Source organism: Leguminivora glycinivorella, chromosome 20 (genome assembly GCF_023078275.1).
Source record: "Leguminivora glycinivorella isolate SPB_JAAS2020 chromosome 20, LegGlyc_1.1, whole genome shotgun sequence".
Taxonomy (NCBI): Eukaryota; Metazoa; Arthropoda; class Insecta; order Lepidoptera; family Tortricidae; genus Leguminivora; species Leguminivora glycinivorella.
The window spans coordinates 10,477,231-10,496,058 of record NC_062990.1 but is presented as its reverse complement, the minus strand read 5'-3'; the positions used below and the strand labels follow the sequence as shown (position 1 = coordinate 10,496,058).

The 18,828-nt window shown below is 36.9% G+C and overlaps 2 protein-coding genes across 7 annotated transcripts in view; one reads left to right on the top strand and one right to left on the bottom strand.

Moving 5' to 3' along the window:
• Positions 1 to 62: 62 nt before the first annotated feature.
• On the bottom strand, positions 63 to 2,756 carry LOC125237145 (60S ribosome subunit biogenesis protein NIP7 homolog). The gene is made up of 3 exons (XM_048144121.1): positions 2,595 to 2,756; positions 2,183 to 2,475; positions 63 to 277 (listed from the first exon to the last, which is right to left on the bottom strand). The coding sequence occupies exons 1-3, from the start codon at positions 2,648 to 2,650 to the stop codon at positions 84 to 86; spliced, it is 543 nt and encodes a 180-aa protein (XP_048000078.1). The 5' UTR covers positions 2,651 to 2,756; the 3' UTR covers positions 63 to 83.
• Positions 2,757 to 7,362: 4,606 nt separating this feature from the next.
• LOC125236886 (calpain-B) overlaps positions 7,363 to 18,828 on the top strand; it is an 88,254-nt gene continuing 76,788 nt past the window's right edge. The window contains exons 1-2 of one of the 6 annotated variants that reach the window (XM_048143799.1): positions 7,363 to 7,487; positions 10,804 to 11,245. In XM_048143799.1, coding sequence (XP_047999756.1) covers positions 10,937 to 11,245 — 309 coding nt within the window. In that variant the 5' untranslated portion in view covers positions 7,363 to 7,487; positions 10,804 to 10,936. Of the gene's footprint in view, positions 7,488 to 10,803; positions 11,246 to 16,015; positions 16,126 to 18,828 lie in introns of those variants that run through there. The other 5 variants (XM_048143803.1, XM_048143800.1, XM_048143804.1 and 2 more) reach the window with 5 other exon arrangements.

Sequence of the window (18,828 nt, the reverse complement as noted above, 5' to 3'; positions counted from 1 at the left end):
TGTACCTTACTCCAAGGAGAAAGTTTCTGCATTTCTTTGTACTATGAAATAAAACAACACACTCCATAACTAAAACTGTATTCCTATGTCAAAGTATCCTCCGAGCGAATGTATTCTCCGATATCGGCCTGGTGGAAAGCAATGGTGGCTAAAGGATCAGCGTTTCTGCATTCCGTGGTCGTCCGAGCAGCCACTCCGAAGCCTAGCGGCATGTCAGACATGGAGTATACTACAACTCCTTGGTGCTTTGGTGTGTTTTCTGTTATGCGGCCGAGACCTGGAAAGAATTTAAATGTTTGTATCATTGATTTGAATTCTATTAGAGCTCTAGCTATCAGTGGCGGGGCGTGAAAATTTTCGTTGGTAAAGCCGGAGGGGTTTTTGGCATCTGTTTTGTATGGACTTCTACAGATACTAGAGAATTTTAGGGAACCCGTTGGGAATCGAGTTGTATCGACGCTCCGCCACTGCTAGCTATTCTAAAAGACCATGGCCAACTTATGGAGTCAGGATTAAAAATCAAGAGAAGTGAATGTTTTTTTGGCATCTGTTTTGTATGGACTTCTACAGATACTAGAGAATTTTAGGGAACCCGTTGGGAATCGAGTTGTATCGACGCTCCGCCACTGCTAGCTATTCTAAAAGACCATGGCCAACTTATGGAGTCAGGATTAAAAATCAAGAGAAGTGAATGTTAAGTAATTAGATTAGTGTTTTCGTATGCTTCATTTTGACTGCATATGCAGAACTGCATTGTCGAACTAAAATATTGGTATTAAGTATGACAACTTTGTAAAAAGACAATAAAGTTTGTTTGTCCCTTTCTATCACACTAATACGTCGGAATGTCAATGTTTTTGAATAAGGGGGTAAGTGTTTTATGTGTTTGTTCATAAATTAAATATAACAACATCATACCCATCCCATACATTAAAAATGCGACCGCCTAAGACCGCGCTTACACTCCACCACACAAATAGATGGCGCCACAAAAAAAATGTCTTGTAGCTTTCGATTATACTTGTAGATGGCGTTAAGTGTCACTTTTGACATAGATTTACGGCTCGGAATTGACACTTAATGCCAATCTACAAATAATCGGTGGCAACAAGGCATTTTTTTGTGGCGCCATCTATGTGTGGTGGAGTGTAAGCGCGTTCGTAGGCGGTCGCATTTTAATGTATGGGATGGTATGATCTTGTTATATTTAATTTATGGTTTGTTGTACTTTTCACACTAATAAGTTTTTTTTTTAATTAGCCCCTTTGTGTCCCACTGCTGGGCAAAGGCCTCCCCTCGTTTTCACCACTCGACCCTGTTATTTTAATTCATTTTAAATGAATAAATAAAATACAAGACAATCAAAGGACAATCTTAATAATATTTTTTATTCACTTACCACTTTTTCCACCACCACCTTTTTTTCCTGTGTGGAAAAGTGGGGCTTAGAATCAGTCTGGAGAAGACGGAGTATCTACACATGCAAAGACGGAGAATGGTACGACGCCGAGACGGGATAACCATTAACGGGAACTGCTACAAGCGCGTATCATCATTCAAGTACCTCGGTTGCACGATAACTGACACCAACCAGAGAGAAGACGAAATCGACATCCGTATCCAGAATGCCCTAAGATGCTCAGCAGCCCTTCACAAAATATTAACGTCCAAGCTCATCAGCAGAAGAACCAAGATCAGGATTTACAAGACCGTGATAAGGCCGATCTTGGTATATTGATGCGAAGCTTGGACGTTGACCCTGAAGGAGGAGAATAAGCTCTTAGTGGCAGAGCGGAAGATCTTCAGAAAGATTTTAGGCCCTACGAGACGAGAGGATGGCTCTTGGAGAGTCAGGAAGAACTTGGAGGTGGAAGAGCTAGTGGGCGAGCCCAACGTCATCGGCGAGAGTAAAGCTTCTCGTCTGCGATGGCTCGGCCATGTGGAGAGGATGGGAGAGGATCGTGCGGCCAAAAGAGCCCACTTGTGGAGATCTACTGAAAAACGGCCGGTCGGAAGGCCCAGGTACCGATGGATCGACGAGGTCCAGAAAGACCTGCGTGACCTTCAAGTGACTGAGTGGCATCAGATTGCACAGGATAGGAGCGAATGGCGGAATCTAGTGTCGGAGGCCAAGATCCACTTCGGGTCGCTGAGCCATCGCAGTAAGTAAGTAAGTACTTACCACTTTTGATAACATGATGCCCATACAAAAACTGTTGTTCCGCAGACGGCTTGACCCAGATCTTGAACGGAGCATACGGCGCTATATATGTCAATGCAGTGATGTGCAGTCTAAATTTATTAGTCTTTGTGAACTTCCCGAAGCATGTACCCGCCGATATAAGGTTATCTGGTTTCACAGTTTGAGCTAGTTGGAGCAACTTCTCCGAGATATAATATACTCGATCTTTCTTTTCTCTAAAGCAGTATGTGCCATCTGGCCGGTCTATTAGCAACTTTACATTCACGCCAATACTGAAAATAAAGACAAAACACATGTTTAGATGATAGAAACATGCTAGACATCAAAAACAGTAATGATGTTTAAAAAGTTTAATTTTATGAAGATATTGGTTAAGTGCACTGTAACTTACTATTTTGTAAGCTTCTCGAATAAAATCCGCATTCTCTCCTCAGATAGGACCTTCATTTTGCACTTTTAATTCAATAATAAACAATATTTAAAATACAACACGTGCTACTCTTTCTCCGGAACGGGGATTGGCATGAATGAACTGTCAAAATGACATTGACATTTCATTTTCGTTCTAAAATCGTGTTCAGCTATTACTGGTTGTTGGCATCGACCTACAATAGGGACTGAGCTCACACTTTTTTTGCCATACTAAATTGAACCTTATCACCGGCGCATAAAGGCGTTCTTGACAGACTAGCAAAAGTGTGTCCACATGAGAGGGTCAAAGTTGGGGCTGGTGTCCCTCTCGCACGTGTGACCAGTGTTAAAAAATTACTATAGTAGTAGTATTTTTACCTGTATGATAACTAAGTTTATAAACTACTTAAATTATTTTCGTATTATATCGAGGCAAGGGTATTAATACCTTGTAACGAATTGGTAAGTCATTATTATGAAGCCATAAAACCAAAAAATTGCGCAATTATTAAAAACCTTTAATTGGGTATTAGTAGATTTGGTAGTAACTTTGAATATTGACTGGTATCCCCAAATGATGACAGTGATGACGTCATTCAAATGATTTTGATAGTGGTAATAAGTGCGAGAGGGACACCAGCCCCAACTTTAACCTCTCATGTGGACACACTTTTTGGCCTAACTACTCGGCTGCCCTATGCAGTAATCAAGTATCTGCTTTTTGCCAAATTTTACAGTAGAGCGAAAAAACGATTTTGTTTTATTTTTCCTGATTATATGCTTATTAATAAATTGATAGCCTTTTAAACAGACGAACTTTATTATACTAGATATCATTAATAGTGTACTATAATTTTTTCTTCAAAATGATTAGCACAATCATTTTAAAATACAAAAACAGCTTTCTGCGTAGAATGCGATAAGAAAATTTTAAAGCTTTTCTACAAGAAAGCAAGTATCTTGAACTGTTTTCATTTAGCTTTGGTAGGCTTGTTATTTTTAACTGTATCTAAAACAAAAACTACAAAACAGATTTTCATGCGGTTTTCACCAATAAATAAAATGATTCTGCGGAAAGGTTTTGGTATATAATTTGTTGAGATCTTGTTTGAATTGGTTGAAATGTGTCAATTTTTGCTAATCAAGTCGGACAAAATTCTGCTGGCTGAAAGCTTTAATCGAAAACGCTGCCCAAACTGTTTGAGCTGTATCAAAACAATGTATCGTGAAATTGTGTATCTTTCATAGACATACAAAAAAGTCAGTAATAGCATATGTCTATCTTTTAAGGATAAATTACTATAACCATTTTTATGATAGCCCCGTGCGCAGCCGGGGCGGGCCGCTAGTAGATAGGTATATGTATACAATGTATACATTTTAGATAGATGCCTTTAATGTAGTGTATGTCATGCTTGTGTAAATTAGGTTTTAATATAAATGCAATATTGGAGTAATATACGGAAAAGTTGTCTTAAGATTATAGGTTTAAGAGGTTTATCTGTCACGAAGAGTTCAAAAATACTCCTGAAACTTAATCAAGTACTTACGTTGTAGGAGACTATTTAAATAATAAAAAAAACCTCGAAAGCGATTTCCCGTGGAACGCACAATATTAATCAAGTACAGTAGGTAGGTGCCTAAATACTCGAAGACAGAAAAAAATAATGAAAGTTATAGTCTTCCTTAATTATAATAACAGGGAACTTGACTGTAGTTAAAATAAAATATTTTATACCATGCACAAAATAAAGCATCAGAATTATGAGATAAACATGGACATCAGTTATTTTTAAATCCAATTTCTATTTAATAAGCCAGGTAGAAATATATGTATAAAGTTACTGAGGTGACCGTGACGTCACTCAATTCAATGTAATATAAATTCCATATTAGCAAGTCTTTCAAATTCGTTTTGACAGTTCTTAAAAAGAAGCTGATTTGACTACGAGGCTAGTAACCTATTTATCAACTAACCAACATGCAATAATTATGTAAACGTATGTTCGTTATATGTATTTTCGTATTTTGTATAAAAGAAGTTACATATTAAATAAGACAAGTTCCTTGTGCTTTTACTGTTAACATCTGGTTGTTTTTTAATACTAAGACAATTTCTACCCGAAACCCAAATTAATACATGTATTAGTAATTACAAGATTTTGACATCATAACAAAATGATAGACGCCGAAGTCAAGTAACTTCGCAATGAATATCAATAGTTCTACGCTGAAGTCAAGTAACTTATCAATAAATATCAATATTTCTACGCTGAAGTCAAGTAACTTCGCAATAAATATCAATATTTCAACTCTGAAGTCAAGTAACTTAGCCATCTAATATGAATTGCAAGTATCTTTCGCAAGATACTCGATTTCAAGATAGAAATAGGGTAGATACTTGACTTTAGCGTAGAATACCCCGTTAAAAAAAGATACTTGAATTTTTTAAAGTTCTGTATTTTGAAAAATATACATTATAAAAATTTAAAAAAAATACTAAAATATGTATTTTGAAAAAATGAATCGAATGATGTAAAAAACCATTTTTTGGAAAATTTTGAGATACTTGATTTCTGCGTAGGGCAGCCGTACTCATTCTGGTTTAATTATAATTCTGTGGTTGTTGGTTATTGAGGCCCACGAGGCCGCATTTTTGAGCACCCTGCACCCTAATATTTTCGAGCTTTAATTCCGATTTAAACTAGAAAATGGGACAGAAAATCTTACTTTTACTGGAAAATATTATGTTGTATCCGTACATAAACAATTGAAATCAAAAATAGAATAAATCCATTTTTAAGCTCACAAAGGTGTGATTATTTCTCCGGAACGGGGATTGGCATGAATCAGTGTTGCCAGATGGGTTTGACGTTCCGTTACGCACACTTCTTAAAAATAGTACGCCAGTTCAAGTTTGGGTACACGAAAATGACAAAAATCAAAATGTATAGTCTACCAAGAAATACATAACTCATGATAAAAAAAAAACAATATCTTTTCATACAGAGATTGCAAAGAAAGTAATACAGCCATTTGTGTTTGTTTTTAGTAAAAGGTACCACTTTATCGATAAGGTTAGTTTATAGACGAATCTTTATGGCATTAGCGCCTTGTCGGCAACCGGAAAAACGGTAAGGCTCCTCTACATATTCGCGCAAAATGGGCCAACAAACGGGACGCAGCTTTTTTTAGAGGAGGACGCAGCAGTTAGAGGGAGTTCGCAATACTGATATCTCGCTCTGTTGTATACCTGCGTCCCATATGTCGGCCTGTGCTGGGCTAATATGAAGAGGGGCACGTACGTTTTACTAGAACAAACAAACACATATTATATTAGAGACAGGTCAGTAATTTTTACATTTATAAGTGAAATATCAAAAACAGGCGAATTTTTTTCTTAAACTGTCCATGATTGGGTCCGTCACCTTACTTATAAAACACATTTATGATCGACTTTTGTTCGGCGTTATTAGTTCATATCATATATTTCTATGTAGATGGCTTTTAAGCAATAAAGCTAGGAACATACTACGCGGACGTCCGTCGTAAATCGACCGCGGACGGGAATCTGGACAATGAAATTACACATAAAGCTAGGAACACACTACGCAGACGTCCGTCGTAAATCGACCGCGGACGGGAATCTGGACAATGAGATTATACATAACCGTGCAAACTATCGGTCGACGGACGTGGACGTGGCCTTGAGCGCATGGACGTCCGATCAAAATCTGGCTCGCTGGATGTTTTGTTCCGTGCACACTGATCGGTCGCGGTCGCGGTCGATTTACGACGGACGTCCGCGTAGTATGTTCCTAGCTTGAAAATGCAATAAAACCACTTTTCCTTGGGGTGAAAACTATATGAATCCATATTACCTCCATATCCATAGTACATGTATTACGCGGTGAAAATTTTCTTTGTTTCTCCGCAGATAATATCGACCTAATTACCTATATAACCTATATTAATGCTTACAATTGATCCTTTCTTGATGGATGAAACTAAAACTCACTTTCAAATTATTCAAGAAAACAAGCCGTAAGCCCGGTAAGCCGCCAAAGAAAAGAAAACGACTTTATGCCGCCTATGGCACATACAATCATAATATAATCACCGTATAGACAACCTAAATCAAACCGTAAGGTGTAAGGAACATGTTCGATATTGCCTTGACTAATCGATTAGATTTGATGATACTATAACGTCATTAACGTCAACTTCACTTGATTTCATCTTGATTTGTGTCATATTTGTGTATTGCCGCACTTGGATGCACAGTACAGATAATCTATAGAAGTATGGGTGCGTTCCTAAATAATATTAATCGGAAAAGTTAAAATGATTTGTTTTTTTCAAGAGGAGTAGTAGGTAACAGTTGATAAATTATAAAATAGTACGCAAAACGGCTGATGAGTACGCGGGTACACACGACGATGAAATAGTACGCCGTGCGTACCGATGCGTACCCATATGGCAACGCTGGCATGAATGAACTGTCAAAATGACATTGACATTTCATTTTCGTTCTAAAATCGTGTTCAGCTATTACTGGTTGTTGGTTATTGAGGCCGCATTTTTGAGCACCCTGCACCCTAATATTTTCGGGCTTTAATTCCGATTTAAACTAGAAAATGGGACAGAAAATCTTACTTTTACTGGAAAATATTATGTTGTATCCGTACATAAACAATTGAAATCAAAAATAGAATAAATCCATTTTAAGCTCTCAAAGGTGTGATTATTTCCGAACGCAACACAATTCGCGGCAACTTCGCATCAATGAACGAGTGAAAGAGATGCAAGATAAAGGAGCAAATCAAATCACTCCCATTCACCCTCTGGATAATCAGTTGCTGTGAGAAAAGTGGTAAGTACTTTTTGCAACTTTTTCGGAATTTCGTCTCTTCACTACCATTATGGTGACTTAAACTTGGTTCTATAATTCGCTGTTAATGTATGCGTGGTTTCGTGCGATGAATAGGTTTGCCTGTAGATATTTATTTATGTTGCAGACACATCTGTTGTGTTGTGAATTGATAGCGCAATAAACAAGTGCTCTACCAGTTGACATATCGCCCATATCAGATTAATTTGATAACCGGTTCTTTGTGAACTTAAATAAAATTGTACCTTCCTAAATGCATATGTACCTGGTTATTTATTATGATAAAATGCTAAATTTGTTAAAAAATACATGTAACTGTAAAAAGCATAACTTATTTTATGTTGCTGTCACTGCAATGTCAGTTTCATTTTCTTTCAATCCCTTACTTGCCAAGAGTAGCACTGAAGCTTTAGTAGTTTCATGTGCTCTGCCTACCCCTTTATGGGATACAGGCGTGATTGTATGTATGTATGTATGTATGTATTTTATGTTTCATTAATTGTTTTGTGATCGTACTTGTAGGTAATATAATTTGGCGTAAGCTCTATTTTAAACCAATAAATACTACTTAGAACCATATTTAAAAGCCACCAAAAAGCCGAATGACCTTAACAAGGCTGCCGACTCTACCGACCATAATTACTTATTATAGCCTCTGTATAAGGAATGTTTGGCTTTTTAAGATGAAGGTCGTATGATCGCGCTTTACACTTTGCGAATTTTAAAAGTTTTAAAACTTAAATGCTGTAGTGTAGGTATATTTAATGCGATGCGATGTTTAGGTAATAAATACTAGGGGACATATAAGATATGAGTAATTTGTGGCATCCTCAAGTAAAATATACCACATTGTCGCAAGAATAAGGACGCTCTAACATGATATTCGTATAAATATTCGAGAAAATTGCCCTCTTATGGTTAGCGACCATGTGATGTACCTACCTTTTTTCCTCATGAAAATCGTCAAATTTAAGGTAAACACGATCAATTTAAAAAATACCTTCTTGACACCCAATAAAACTGCATTTTACAGAACAAAAAACAATTCGGGATTGCATATACATACGAATTTCACTGCAAAAAACAAAGGACGTTTTGAAAAAGAAAACATCATTAACCAGTTTAAATGAAAGAATTAAGAGGAAGCACTTAAGCTTCCCTTCCCCTATAAACTTAAACTATGTTATGAGCCACTTTAATGACGTCATTGCAATGACTGTCGGCAGTTCAAGCCAGTTGAACTGTGAGTCAGTAAATGATCACAGAAACCGAAATTAGCATATTTTATTAGGTTCATGCGATTAAACATTTTATTACCTGAGTTAGATCGACTAATCCGATCTACGTTATGTCGTCTATTCGATCGACGTTAATTTAGGGTTTTTTAGGAAAACCGAATGTATCTGTAAAAACCCAAAGTAGTTCCTACCCTGGTTCATAATGATCATGACATAGCAAATTAACAATATTTTACTCGTTTTTCCCGCAGTAATATGTAGAGTATAATACAAAGGAAATTGTTAGTACTGTCTGCGTAGCCGACTGCCCAAACCCTTCACGATTCGTTCACGATTCGTGAGCGTTTGTGCATTCGGCTACGAAAAAAAAATGCTAAAGAATTTGGTCCTAGTAGTCCTAGTTTTATTTTAAATTGAGTTAAGTTTCATTTTTTTTTTAATAATATAAACAAAAGAAATGCTACTTTATTAATTCACATGAAAGTTAAAATTCTATTTCAACAATATATACATTTTAATGCACATTGGGCGGCAAGAGGCTATAGATTAATGTTCGATAAGCAATGTCCTTCAGGACACTCCCAGTAAACAGTGACGGTAAATTTAATTAAACCCCGAGTCGAGGTCACGTGACGACATGCACACACCTTGGGGAGCGCCAAATTGCGTACGCCATAAACTGGACTAGTAATTGACCTTATGCAAATCGAATAGATGAGAAAAAAGTGTAATGAAAAATAGGGAAAACGAAAATTACTTATCGGCTAGGTATACTATTGTGGACGCACTCACTTTTATACTTTTACCTTGCTTGTCTATGTTTAAATATATTAAATCGTGTAGATTAGTTCCAAAGATGCTAACATGAATGGTTGAAGTAAACGAGTTAACTTTTAGTTTTTTCAAGCTTACTACTAAAATGGTCAGAAAAATAAGATTATTTTTCTGTTCTTCGACAGAACGTGTCGTGAAGAAAGATAGGACGTATTACTCTTAAATATAGTTCAAATTCATCAAGCTAATATTGGTCATCTCTAAGAAAATGAAAACTCCATTTTACGAACCTTCAGTTATACTGTTAACTTTGCGGTTCTAAAAATAATGATGCACTGAGCGTGTGTGTTTATTGGTTTGCAGATTAAAAGTTGATTCGTTTTTCTGATATGGTGCGTAATCTTGATTAACCCATTACTTATAATTATGTTAGCCGTTTATCTACTAACCACTTAATGTACTTAACTTACCTACCAACCGGAATAAGTAAACCTACAGTCATTGAAAGCCTAGAAGAGGTTTACACCTACATAAACATCATGTGCACACCTAATTACAATATTACTCATTCTGAATGCACATTGGAATTGTATAATGTATAGTATCGCGTCATTAAGAATGACAAATACCTAACACAGATAACGCATTGCAAACATACGTATCAAAATGTGTAAGAATGGAGGAAGGCATGATTGTCATTATTTGAAAAACATTTGTCAATATTTGTATTATAGGTAGGTAAGTATGGTAAAATATAATAAACCACCTGGGCCGATTTTTGAGTCTCACTGTCACTAAAATACCGGTTGAAAACGGTGAATTGCCTATTATTTTCAGTGACAATTTTCTGAATTCGAACGCGTGAGACTCAAAAATCGGTCCCCAGTGTATTTATTACCACACCGCATTATGGTAAAATAAAAAAAAAGCTCTTTGAAATAATTTTCTAGATAGGTTCTAAAGTTTTTGAACTAACTGCCAGTAAATCATTAATTCAGTTTATAGCACTGCTAAATACCAAGGAGAGACACCGTTACTTAATTACTATTTATTTGTTGACAAAAGAATGAGTAATGAAACTGTACGTCAGTTCGATAACCTTGACTTTGATTCACTTTTGCTAAAATTAGACGCCTTAAAACTGGAATTTCCGAGCAAATAAAAATTAAAAACCCACATCTGTTAAGTGGTGAAATGTTAAGTATCGTGTTTGCTTTATCTACTGGCATGTCTAGATACATCAGATTTACTTTTTCCTCTAATATCGCCAATCTCTTTGTTTGCAGAATGCTATCATAAATAAACAGACGCCATCGACTCCATTCGGCAGCCGCGCGTCTTACGGTGCGGGTTTATTTTGAGAGGAACATTAACTGAAACGTGTGTGGATATTGACGCAAGTGTAGTGAAATAGTGAACATGTCTTTGATCAATTACTACCCGAAGAATTTGCGGGCCAACGGTTGGGGTTGGCATAGAGGATCGAGCGCTGCTTCCGCTGTGCGAGGATTTCTTAAAGGGGAGAGAGGAGGCTCCCCTGGAGAAGGCAGTACTGAGCCTCTTGTTGGAAACGGTGGCTTATACCCTAAACTGCCTCTTGAAGATGAGACGCTGTACAATCTGGGTGGGGACAAGTTGTATCCTAGTCTTCCAGCGGAGGAGTACGAGAGTGGAGCGGTAGCCGAAGTTGTTGAAGAAGCGTGCGCTTCTGTTAACGTGAATTTGGTGGTGAGTACTTATTATATTATCATATTTTATACTCATGGCTATAACTTAGGTCCTATAAGACCTAATATAGAAATGTCGTCAATTTAAATATTCTTGTATACAGTGCATAATTAGGTCCATACTGATATTTATGGCAACGAGCGTGGAAAACAAACGACTGTTGCAACTAAGTATTTATTTAAGTGGTTTCAGTCTTTGTTATTCAACTGAAATTTAACTATCAGACCAGATATTGAGTTAGATAAATTTTGCTATTAGGTTTCCATTTTGGAATGTTATACAAAACATAATATATGTAAACATAGATTAAGACTCAATGACTGGGCGTGAATCATTAATTAAACAAGCCAGTGTAGAATAGAACTGCACATGCACATTTCATTTAGAAGCCAATGCAAAGTACCTACTAATAAAATATCAAATGTAATCCCAAAAACAAATGAAGCGTTGCTAATCATGAATTACGGATTTGCTGTTTGTAATTTTATTCCACATTCCACTAATAACTGGTAATTAGTAAAACTATCTATTGCGTCGGTAACATGAAGGCCGTTCTGAAGATCGGTCGTTGACTTTCTCGCCCTGGCTAGACATCTGATCATAAAATCGATACCGCTTAAAAATCTTTTACAAAGCTAAACCATTGCTTTTAAGGCAATGAGTGGCTGGAAACTAAGGGTGTCACACTTTTCCAAACAAAGGCGGCGCGTCGTAAATATTAGTAGACATAGGTAATATAGGTATAAAACGTTATACCTTGCTTTGCTTGAACCTACCGCAGCGAAGTAAACTGTCCTTTAATTTTGGTAGGTATCGTATTTTAAACACTCATTATTGTGGATACGATTAAGTGACAGTTACGTAGAAAGTGGCGCCCTCTTTTATTTTCTACAATGTTATGTGGCACTATAAGTAAGGGTAATAACACTGCCAGACTACGACCAGATCACATATATAGGTATTGTGGTATACTATACACTAAATTATTCGTGTGTGGTCCGTTTTTCATTATCTTTGCTGTCCTTCCTCAATAGCTGTATCAGGGGGCCGATTTTTGACTCTCACTGTCACTAAAATCCCGGTTGAAAACGGTGACTTGCCTATTATTTTCAGTGACAATTTTCTGAATTCGAACGCGTGAGACTTAAAAATCGGCCCGCAATCTGGCAACAGTGGTAATATACAACGTACATCTGAATTAGACAAAATATATGACTAGGTACCGAAACCGGCACTGTAAAGTTTGAGTGCGTCGTTAAAGCTAAGCTGAATCCGCTTGATATACAAAAACAATAAATCATAAACTTTTTCCCCTCACTAGTAGGGATGTTACGAATATTTGCATTCGCATTCGCATATGCGAATGATTCGCATTCTTTTAAACATTTGCATTGACATTCGCATTCGCTTCAAACGATGCGAATGTTTTGCGAATGCGAATGTGTGCAAGTCGCAGCTTGTTCCTCGCCCGCGCCGGCCGCTCCAATTGCTACTTGTCGACTGTCGACTCGCGCATGCGCAGATAGATCAAATTCGTACGGCGTGAAGTTCGTACTCGGCATTTTGACCAATAGTAAGCATTTTAAATTTTTTACCTAGCGGGTTGTTGGTGATTGCTTGGTTTTTATTTTGGTTTTTTATGAAATTCAGCGATATTCGCATTCGCATTCGCATTCGCACATTCGCATTCTGAATATTCGCATTCGCATTCGCGAATGTGACACATGCGACATTCGTGACATCCCTACTCACTAGCTCGGAAACACGTGTTTTGTCCTTTAATACCAGCGGGTAAAAACGCATTTTATCCACTAGTGGGTAAAGTAATTTGACCTTGAATAAAATCAAATTAACTGCTTTAAAATTGATAAAAGTAGGTGAATCTAGTAATAAAGATGATTTACCACCTGTGGAACTACTGGAAGCAGTGATAAACGCATTTTTTGCGTTGTAGTTTCCTCGCTATAGTGAGGGGAAAAGTTTTGTGTTACACTCAGGTGCAAATGTATTTTACTTCTTGTGTGTTAAAAAACTCGCAAGTTCAGGATTCTATTCTCGAACCACTCGCTTCGCTCGTGGTTCAACTATAGAATCCTTTCACTTGCTCGTTTTTCAATTCCACACTCGGCGTTAAAATACAACTTTGCCCCCTTGTATAACAAATAACTATGTGTTGCTTTTTTGTTAAAAGCTGATACAGGTCTATCTATAATCATACGCATACTATAATCTTTGTGCAATATTTTCGAAATTATGAAGGAGAATGTTCAAGAAATACATTCTAAAATTACATTTCCTGATTTTAGTCGAACGCCATATTAAGATTTTCCTTTACTCACATTTCGATGATTCAGGACATTAACCTAATGTTAAGTGAGTCAGCTTGTGACGTATTGGACTTCTGATCGTTCTGATATTCACATTGCGTTATAGGTAGCCGCTTGATCTTGATCTATTTACCTGTTGAGCAATCAGTGATAAAACATAGGGGCACAGCTATGGTTAAAATACATGAAATTGTTAACATTAACAATAAGTAGAGAAATGAGAACTACGATTGTATGAAAAAATGGCTTCAGGGTTTTCATTTCTTGCCCTTTCATGCTATAGGATATATTTTAAGCTGTAAAATCATGCCTAGTTTTTTTCGACTAACGTCTAGTGCCTTTCCTATATTCAAGGTGAATAAACATGCCTAGGTACTTAAATAAACGGATTGAGGTGAATAAAATCGTCTAGACTGTTGTAAACTGGTCACTTCCAAATTAGTCTTAATGATCTACCTCTCAGTCATCAGCTTCAGTTATCTTATTTGTGCAAATATTGTTGGAAAAATCAAATTATCTGTCAGAAACCATTAACCTGATATTATACAGCTATTAGTGGTGACTGGTGACATACATCAAACATCTGACCGCCTGTGTAAATGTTTTCATTAAAACCGTAAATCAAACCGAAGAAAAGGGAAGCTGGCATCACGAGCTAGGAATGTGTGTTGAAGGGAGAGCATGAAAGTTATTTATAATTTTCCTTGGAAAGTTGGGGAGACAACTGTTTTAATTATAGAACGGGTGAAAAGGCAAAACTTTGTTCAAAGAACATCAGGAACTTATTTTCAGAAAAAAGTTGGCTTAAAGGCTATTATCCTGTTTTGTTATAATTATTATATTTGATTGGATTAATGAAAACACAATACTTTATGAATTCAAATTCCGTTATATCATTTACTATTTTGCTATTTATCAATTAATTCATTCATAATTTCTCCATGCACTTTTGCAGCCGACAGTACGTAAAATAGTACCTATGTGACCTATAGTATGTGATAGCAAGAATCAGGAGAATCATAACTTGGACAATCTCTGGATTTATTACCACGGAAAATCAGATGCAAATCACAAAACACCATGCAAAGATTAAAAAAAAAACTTAAAACATTAACGGCAAATCAATTTACTATCGGAAATGTTCATCTTATATTAGTTATGAAGAGGCTGCTCCAAGCATCACTGGCCTGCTCACTGCAGTTTACCGTTCTTGCTAGGATACGTGATCAAGTGTCACTTTTTGGTTGCAAAACATTAAATTGTATAAATCGCTACTCTTTGGATTCTATTTTAGAACTCTTCACTTCGTTCACCATTCAATGTACGTCCTCTTCGTAATTAATATGTAATTTTGCTTTCAATTAACAAACAAGCTTAGTAATGATTTTTCGCAATTGCTAAGTTACGTCACTTTGTAATTACCGCCTTAATTTTAAAGTCACTCGGAAAAAGGTTGTCTACATAATAGTATTTTATGCAACAGGCGTTTAAAGGAGGTCAAAAAAGACGAGTGGCGTGGGTAACAATTTGAGGCGAAGCCGAAAATTGTTATTGAGACGCCACGAGTATTTTTTGACTCAGTTAAACACCGTTGCATACAATACTTTTTCTACGACCATGCACTAGTTTTTAATAGTTTTCTTGAATAACTTTCGTGAAATTCACACTGTTTTACTCTATTTTGACTCAAAGGTTTGCACTGTCAGCTTGGCTGCCCAAAGCCTTCCCGCGCACGCCCGCAGTATCGTTATAAGGCGTTGCCATGGTTACAGAGCCAAACAATGCGTTTTCAGTTTTTTCGATACTGCGCGCATGCGCGGAAAGCCGGCGGACGCTGGCTTTGGGGAATAGACCTTTATGTAGGGTTTTAAAGATCTGTGCACGATCCTGTAAATGACGAATAACAGTTCGGGAGTAGAAAAACCTATATAGGTACCTACTAATATTTCCATTCATTCAATCTGTTTAGGCTCATCTCATCAAAATATATTATTTCTGCAGCTGACCTTTCATAACAATTTTCATAGAACTAGTTTAATTTAATTAAAACCAGAAGTCTAAATAAAACTCAAATAAACATATTAAAGCTAGGAACATACTACGCGGACGTCCGTCGTAAAACGACCGCGACCGCGACCTATCAGTGTGCACGGAACAAAACATCCAGAGAGCCAGATTTCGATCGGACGTCCGTGCGCTCAAGGCCACGTCCGCGTCCGTCGACCGATAGTTTGCACGGTTATGTGTATTTCCATTGTCCAGATTCCCGTCCGCGGTCGATTTACGACGGACGTCCGCGTAGTGTGTTCCTAGCTTTAATGTCTCGCTAGCAGCTCACCGCCCGGTGGGTTACGTCATTCATGGTACTGGCAAGAATTTGCCGTATAATCCTACCAAACTGTGTAAATCATGAGTCAGCATCACCGTGCGAGCTTTATACAGCTTTTCAACTCAAGCGGTTAACCAGCTGTCACTTCCTTCGGAGATTTTTCGGTGCGTGCTGTGATTGTGTAGTTTTAAACAAAATTGCGGTATTTCTGCGTAAATTAAATGGTTTCTTGGTTTAATTGTGTACTTAAAAATGCGTAAATTTTCCTGTTGTGCTTGAATTGAAAGTGCGTGCTCCATATTTATGGAAGATTGTGTCTCTTAACATTCTTATATCAAATTTGTTTGGTACTTGTATTTTTCTCATTGATGACCTCACTTGTTTGAATCTTGTGGTAAATAAGTTATTTGTAGACGGATCTACACTAAATAATACCATGGATATAGTGGCATGTGATGAATTGAGTGTATAAAACGGTATAACGTTCTATTGACCTAGATTAACGTATGGCTGAATTTTCATGGTATTTCATCTCGTTCGCTCTGCCCAAGCTTGCCTCAAGGCTATTAATCTATTAATGAACTATTATTAGTTAATCCTTCTTCATTACACGTACATATTCACTACTTTTCCATATAAAAAGTTGTAATGGATAACCTAGTTGAAAGAGTTTATTTTCTCTCTGTATTACACTACAAAATGATAACTCTAAAATGTTGTAGAAAATCTACTATCTAGTTACATTAATAATTAAGGTGTATCTACAATTATTTTGCATATTTTATTATACAGAGTTTTTAATTCATTAGTAAATAAACAATATTCTAATTGGATTTTAATGTTATTCTTTCTAATTCACTTACTGTGTTATGGATGACATTTTGGCATGCTAGTTTAAATTAGGGCACCTTGAAGCCACTCCTAACTATTATTTATGCTGAACCATAAACTAATGGTAATGTACATTAATTATGTTGGTATTTTACTTTTGTGAACAATACTGCACATAATAAATTCTGGGCAAGATATTTTAATTTTTGTTTGAAATTAAAATCATTCCTGTGTCATAGCTTAATACAGTGACAATAATATGATATGAGGTCCCTAATGCATTGCTTTGATTGCATATTTATAGATTTTGGTTAATGTATTCGACGACAACAACGTACAATGTGCTATCTGCGATTTTTTTTTGTAGCAGATAGCACCTTGTATGTTGGTGGGTAAGGTGCAATTTTCTAAAAAAAATAATTGCAGATTGTACCATATACATTGTTGTCGTCGTATTATGCACCGTCATTTTTGCCAAGCAAGGGTTTGAAGTAGGCGAGACTTATAAGGATAAATAAAACTTATTGAATGTACAACATCTAGTAGAAAAAGGAAGCTAACACTGACTTATGGTTTATCCCTATTGTTTATTTACTTACAGTTTCCTCTTGTATCATAAGAATTGTTACAGAAAAACTTTAGGCCTGAGTGTAAGGTTGATATTTAAATGAATAATTTTGTAAACACAAGTAATGCTTGATAATATCAATGCCTCAGGGATCAAGTTTTGAGATAAGTGATGGACACTTGATATCAACAATGACAGACTTACTCATGTTCTAATTCTTTTTTATCTTATCTCTACATATAATTGCTTGTAGGCATATCTCAATTGCTTAAGATAGATAAGAAAGACAGCCTACCGCAAATATCAAAGATCTACAGTAAACCAGGGACCGGACAACCCCTTCCGCGCTACAAGCCTTTCATTGGGAATCCCTAACGTAAGGACGACCCAATCGAGAGACTCTCCCTTTCGAACTGCAAGCCCATTCATTTGACTAGCCCTTACAAAAAACTTAGCAAAACAATAAAGCTAGCCCTGTGCATTGGCTTACCGCTATCCGATACGGCTTGTAAGCCTTTAATAAGGGTTACCCTTATTTTAAGCGCTATTTATAAGGCTTTCCCTTTTGTTGAAGCGTAGTCGAGCCTTGCGTGAAAGAGACAGGATTATGAATCTAAGCTAGTGTAAGAACAGGAAGGAAAATGCGCTGTTGCCACTCCGCACTATGCGCCCCATTTTTAATTTTGCAACGAAACATGTTTTCGTTGGATAGAAGTAGAACACGGCTAGAAATTATTTTTAATGAACTGGGAGACAAGGGACTGATGGATCGCCTGATGGTAAATGATCATCGTCGCCCATAGATCTGAATATGAATCTATGTAGGTATGTATGAATGTATGTAGGTATGTATGTATGAATATAAATATATAAATATGTAAATATGTATGTATGCATGTAAATATACAGTGTTGGCCGAAAATCAATACAATTAACCATTATCATTACACATTGAAAACGTTAATTGCCAACATAAAAATAAGCCGTTTTCGTCATCCAACTCGCCTTGATGAGTTAATTGGGTGAGCAGTTTCTAAGATAGAGCTGATGCTGAACCCTGGCTTTTCCCAGGGGAACGCGGGTTTGGTTTAACATAGGCAAGCGCTGTTTTCGTCATCGGACTTGTTTTGATGAGTACTTGAGTGAGCAGTAACCAAGGTAGAGCTGATGCTGAACCCTGGCTATTTCTAGGGGAACTCGGGTTTCGTGCAACATAGGCAAACGCTGTTTTCGTCATCGGACTTGTATTGATGAGTACTTGAGTGAGCAGTAACCAAGGTAGAGCTGATGCTGAACCCTGGCTTTTCCCAGGGGAACGCGGGTTTGGAGTAACATAGGCAAGCGCTGTTTTCGTCATCGGACTTGTCTTGATGAGTACTTGTGTGAGCAGTAACCAAGGTAGAGCTGATGCTGAACCTTGGCTATTCCTAAGGGAACTCGGGTTTTGTGCAACATAGGCAAACGCTGTTTTCGTCATCGGACTTGTATTGATGAGTACTTGAGTGAGCAGTAACCAAGGTAGAGCTGA